Source organism: Mandrillus leucophaeus, unplaced genomic scaffold (genome assembly GCF_000951045.1).
Source record: "Mandrillus leucophaeus isolate KB7577 unplaced genomic scaffold, Mleu.le_1.0 Scaffold158, whole genome shotgun sequence".
In the NCBI taxonomy this organism is placed as follows: domain Eukaryota; kingdom Metazoa; phylum Chordata; class Mammalia; order Primates; family Cercopithecidae; genus Mandrillus; species Mandrillus leucophaeus.
The window spans coordinates 1,805,459-1,811,287 of NW_012101565.1; the positions used below are offsets into that span (position 1 = coordinate 1,805,459).

A 5,829-nucleotide genomic window follows, 5' to 3' on the forward strand; every position below is an offset into this window, starting at 1 on the left:
TGTATTTTTAGTAGAGATGAGGTTTCACCGTGTTAGCCAGGATGGTCTCGATCTCCTGACCTCGTGATCCGCCCGCCTCTGCCTCCCAAAGTGCTGGGATTACAGGCGTGAGCCACTGCGCCCGGCCAATTTTTGTATTTTTTAGTACAGAAGGGGTTAGTACAGAAGGGGTTTGTCCATGTTGTCCAGGCTGGTCTCCAACTCCTGGACTCAAGTGATCCACCCACCTTGGCCTCCCAAAATGCTGGGTTTACAGCCATGAGCCACCGCGCCCAGCCCCTTACATCTTTTCTTATTGCCTTCTATACTTCCCAGTTCTGAGGCTATGAAGATCCTTCTACAGCATCTTCTAAAAGCAGTATTGTGTGTCTCATGGTTAGATCTGGAACCTGTCTTTTCTGAGCTTCTGTGTCACACGTCTGTTTCATCCTCCTAACCCAGGACTGGAGTTGCCCCAGACATGACAGGGGAGTTCCCATAAGGGAGTGTCCCAAACCCTCTGAGAAGGGACCAGTTGGGATCCCAAAGAAGCACTAAATGCCAACTCAGAGCATTAATTAGGGGAACATTGGCATAGAGAGCTGCAGCTGGCCTGGAAACGGACAGTGAGGAACAAGGTGTTCTACCCGGGTGCCTCGAAACCAACAGTGAGAGACAAGGTGTTCTACTTGGGGGCCTGAAAACCGACAGTGAGAGACAACGTGTTCTACCCGGGTGTGCCCGCATTGAGGGGCCAGGGTATGGGGTTTATGTGCAGGTTTAAGGCATTGAGTTGCAGGCATGAAGAGGCTGCGTCTAGATCTGCCATTTGCTGCTCCACAGTCCCTGGGGCCTCAAGTTCCTCATCTGTGACATTGGGGTTGTGGTGACCCTTCTCTCCGAGGACTGTCGTGTGGGACAGCAGTCCTGTCCTGTGCAGTGGACCTCAGAGGGCACCTGCACTGTTCCCAGCATCCTTCATTATTATAGTCTCTCAGCCACTCTTTGATACCCACTTTTTATCCCCATTTAAATGTCAGGAAATGAAGGCCTGTTGATGGTTCTCAAGGGGATTCCCAGACCAGCAGCATTAGCTCAGCTTGGAACGTGTGAGAAATGCACACCTGAGCCCCCCAAGACCTGCTGAGTCAGCGCCTGGAGGGGGAGCAAGAGAGGACCCTGCCCCCAGTGCTTAATCTGCCTTCCAGTGATTCTGACGCTGTAGCACTTGAGAAACACTGAAGGAACTTCCCTGGCATTGGAACCTGGGTGTACCTGACTCAGGCCCATTCTTCTACAACCGCCCTAAACTGCCAGCCACTTAGCTTTTGAATTAGGTAGAATGATGTTATTTGAGGAAAGTAAATTATTTGTCCCCTGAAGAAAAGTGGGCATGCTTTGCTTATGCTCCCTCTTTCTCCTGCACGGGGACCACGGGGAGGCCAGACCCCTGGTGATGTGGATATGGGACCCTGAGGTCCTCATCTCAGTGGTAGACTGAGCTGTCCTGTTTGTTTCTTGCAGCTGCTCAGATGGAAGATAAAAAGCCCTTTATCCTCTCTTCCATGAGGCTTCCTCTCCTGGACACCAACAGCAAGGTAAACCACATGGGCCAGCCCAGGCTGCCGCACCACACCACAGGCAGCTGCAGGGTGTGGCCAGGCCGTGCTGTGAGGTCACCCACCGACCAGGCGGCCACCACCCTCGACTGGACTGAGCTTGGGAACAAAGGACGACAGTGTGCCGTTCAGTGTGTGGCTGGTGCTTTTCCCACACCTCACTCAGGAAACAATCCCCAAGACCACCCCACAATCGCACCGGTTACAGGCCCACGGGTCCCCAGCCCCTCCTTCAGGCTCAGTGATTCTCTAGAAGGACCCGGAGCTCACGGTGCTGCTCTGCTCATGGTGATTGCAGCGAAAGGATGCAGGTCCACGTCCAGATGGTTGGGGTGCCTGGGACAGAATCCAGGAGGGCCCACACACAGAGCTCCCAGCCATCCTCCCCTGGGGTCGCGGACGGCGTTAGACCCCCGCCCCTCCTCGCAGCAGCAGTGTGAGTCAGCACACACACAACATCAGAACTAGGGAAGCTCCTGCCTTGGGGTCTGTCACGTGGACCCGGTTGGTGCCCTCATGGCTGAGCTGTCTCCAGCCCCTCTGGAGGTGGAGCTGATGCCACGTGGCCCATAGCCCCCACCTGTCACATGAGACCATCTGGTGTGGCCCAAGACCCCAGGTGGACAAGAACATTCTTACCAGGCCAGATATTTGGGGCTTAGTGATGACCTCCCAGTACCCCAGGGCAGAGGCCAGGCCTGTCTTTGGGTGGGTGGATCTTTGCGAAAGTTAGGACTGCACTCAGGTTACCCAGGGGCTGCTGGCTTGGGTAGGACCTGCTTGCTACAAGGGGAGCAGAGACCCCCAGCCCTCTGGGGGCTGCTCCAGCCTTTGTACTGGGCCTCCTCTTGGGGTCCTTCTGTGAGACTCTTGTTGTGTTTCCCCAGAAGCTACTGAAACGGACCCCATGCCACATCTGTTGCGGTGCCCCTTACGTGTCCCACACACTCCCCAATGTTCAGAACTCTTCCCAACATGCCCCGGCAGGGTTTTTTGGTCCTTTTGGACGCCTGCAATGCCAGGTGGTTAAACACACACAGTCTGGGCAGTCTGGGACCAACCGGCTCGCTCCTCCACACCCACCCTGTTCCCTGAGATAGCACAAGGAGGAAGTGCTTGGAGAAGCCTCCTTGGGGTGGGGACACTGGACCTGGCAGCTGAAGGGGCAAAGGCATGGTCGCGATGCTGGAGAAAAGGATCCCCAGGGAGGCAGCATAGGCAGAAGCCATGGCTCAGGGGAATGGCTGGTTTGGCCACATTGGCCTGGCTGTGCCTTCGAGTCACCAGGCATAGTTACTGGGTGAGGCTGGACATGCAGGCTCAACCCTAGGATTGTTTGGGCAATAACTGCAGCTTCAGGGACTAGATTTATGGTGCACGCAGGAAACATGGGGATCACACGAGAGAAGCTAGCTCGGAAGGACATCAGCCCCATCCCCTGAGGCCAGGGTGAGCCCCGGAGGGAGGGACGGGTGTATCTGGAGCCTGGGAAGGGCAGCCGCCGATGCACAGGAGGCGGAGGTTGGGGGCAGGGTGGCTTTGGGAGGAGCCCTCAGCAGAGGCGCTCTCGGAGTTGGGGTGCAGCTTGATGGAAGTGGATGGAGGAGGGAAAGTGAGAGAGATGCTCCCCTCTGGCAGCAGGGGAGGGAGGCAAGGGGAACTGGAGGAAAGAATCCTTCCCTGTGGACCTGAGCACATCCACAAGCTGTGGGAAGGCTGCCTTCCAGGGGCGAATGGGCCTCCACACAGCCTAGGGACAGAGAAAAGGGCAGACACAAGCGCAGGTGGGTACAGGTACGTCCAGTTACAGGTGTGGGTGCAGACCCAGGTAGGCAGGTATAGATATGGGTGTGAGTGCAGGCTTAGGTGTGGATGCAGATAAGTATGGGTATGGGTGTGGGAGCAGGCATAGTTGTGGATGTGGGTGCAGGTATGGATGCAGGCACAGGTGCAAATGCGTGTGCAGGCATAGGTGTGGGTATAGTGTGGGTGTTGGCGCAGGTATGTGGGTACAGGCCCAGGTGTGGATACAGGTAGGTACAGATGTGAGTACAGGTGCAGGCCCAGATGTGGGTGCAGGTAGATCCAGGTACAGATGTGGGGGTAGGTCCAGGTACAGGTGTCAGTGTAGCTGCAGGTGCAGGCACATGTGTGGGTGTGGGTGGGAGGGAGAGTGAGGTTCCTCTCTTCTGGCTGGACTGGCATGGCAGTCTCTGCATCCCCTTCCTGATCTCCCGTTTGTTCTGGGCAGGTGAAGCGGGCAGTGGTGCAGGTGATCAGTGCCATGGCCCACCACGGCTACCTGGAGCAGCCTGGAGGTGAGGTGATGATTGAGTACATCGTGCAGCAGTGCGCGCTGCCCCCCGAGCAGGAGGTAAGAGGCTGCCACCTTGCCTGCCTCCTAGGCCCACGCTGCCCCTGACCTGTGTTAGGCACTCTCGTCAGGAGCCTCTGGCCCGGCAGAGGGTGGATGCGTGGGCTGCAGTCTGCGTGCGGAGGTGCCCTCTGCTGTCTTTTGTTTGTTAATAGAGACAGAGTCTTGCTCTGTGGTCCAGGCTGGAGTGCAGTGGCTATTCTCAGGTGTGATCATAGCACGCTGCAGCCTGGAACTCCTGGGATCAAGCGACCCTCCCGCCTCAGCCCCATGAGACTGCAGGCACACGCCACTGTGCCCGGCTCCCTCTGGTTTCTGAGTCAGAGCCTCTGCACTGAGCCAGTCCTCTCGGCAGCTCCCAGGACTCGGAATGCAGAAGCAGGAAATAGAGTTTGTCCTGTTTGGGGCTTTTCTATTTAAGAAGTTACTGTACAAATACCAGTTTCTTCTTGAAGGAGAGCAAGTGGCGAAATAACCCACAGATGGTCTAGACAGCCTCTGTCCCCCTGAACTGCTGCCCGCTGGCTGCTGAGCACGTCTGCACTCGAGTCCCTGGCTCTGGGTCTGGTTCTTCAGGTTGGCAAAGCTGGTCTGTCCACCGAGGCCAGCTGAGAACAGAGAGGCCGCCCTCCTTGTGTTCTCGTGACCATCACTGTAGTGCCTGCTGTGCCCCAAGTGGGATACGTGAATTTATCTGGAAACATCAGAGCCCAGGGAGAGTATGCTGTGATGTTGCCTCTAGTGCGTGGTCGTTAGTGAGGAAGCTGCGCACGTGTCTGTTCTGCAGGCCCCAGCAGGTGGGCCACCACCAGCTCAGCTGATTGTGACCTCAGCATCTTCACAGCAGCTCCATGGGTCGTTAGGCATGACCTGGAGAGCCAAGGCCTCTGTTTTAGTCTTTTAGTTCCCAAGGTTTGGGAGTTGCAGGTTTCTTTGAATATTAGAAAACGTTATTAAGGTTTTCTAAAACCAAAAGAAAAACCATTTTGAATAGATGGAATCTTACAGACTCAAATATTTTTATCTATATAATAATAATTATTATTATTTTTGAGACTGGGTCTCGCTCTGCCACCCAGACTGGAGTGCACTGGCGAGATCACAGCTCACTGCAGCCTTGAACTGGGCTGAAGCGATCCTCCGCCCTCAGCCTCCTGAGTAGTTGGGACTACAGGCTCATGCCTCCACACCTGGCTAATTTTTTATTTGTTGTAGAGATGGGATCACACTATGTTGCCCAGGTTGCTTTTGAACTCCTGAGCTCAAGCACCCCTCCCACCTCGGCCTGAAAAAGTGCTAGAATGACAGGTGTGTGCCACGACACCCCAGCACTCATGTTTTAACCGCAGCACCTTGCTGTTTCTGTGGAGCCTCTCAGTCTGCATTGCTTTTTGTGTGGGGTTCAGTGTAACGACCTTTCTGCTTTTGCATGTTTCAAATTATTTGTGATAAAATGTTCAAAAAGCAAAGCAGGACATGTTGCTCTGAGACAAGTGGGCCTTGGGGTGTTCGCCAGACACACTGCAGAGGGAGTGAGTGGCAGCGGCCGGCCCTGTGGTGCCACTGGGTGCTGGGCTCTGTGGTGCAGCCCAAGGGGTGGCCAAATGATTCTGGGGCAGTCAGGTGCAGGGCCACTGGAGAGGAGAAGACAAATCCAGGGAGTCTCGCCTGGATGTAGATTCCCCTTCAAGGTTTTTGGAGAAACATGAGTTAAAGATTAGAATTAGTTATTATTGGCCGGGCGCGGTGGCTCAAGCCTGTAATCCCAGCACTTTGGGAGGCCGAGACGGGCGGATCACGAGTTCAGGAGATCGAGACCATCCTGGCTAACACAGTGAAACCCCGTCTCTACTAAAA

The 5,829-nt window shown here is 55.3% G+C and overlaps 1 protein-coding gene across 3 annotated transcripts in view; it reads left to right on the forward strand.

Moving 5' to 3' along the window:
- Nucleotides 1-5,829, forward strand: part of MROH1 (maestro heat-like repeat family member 1) — a 124,279-nt gene that overhangs the window by 76,006 nt on the left and 42,444 nt on the right. For all 3 annotated transcript variants that reach the window (XM_011975689.1, XM_011975690.1, XM_011975691.1), the window contains 2 exons: nt 1,504-1,577; nt 3,850-3,972. In XM_011975689.1, coding sequence (XP_011831079.1) covers nt 1,504-1,577; nt 3,850-3,972 — 197 coding nt within the window. The remainder of the gene's footprint in view (nt 1-1,503; nt 1,578-3,849; nt 3,973-5,829) is intronic.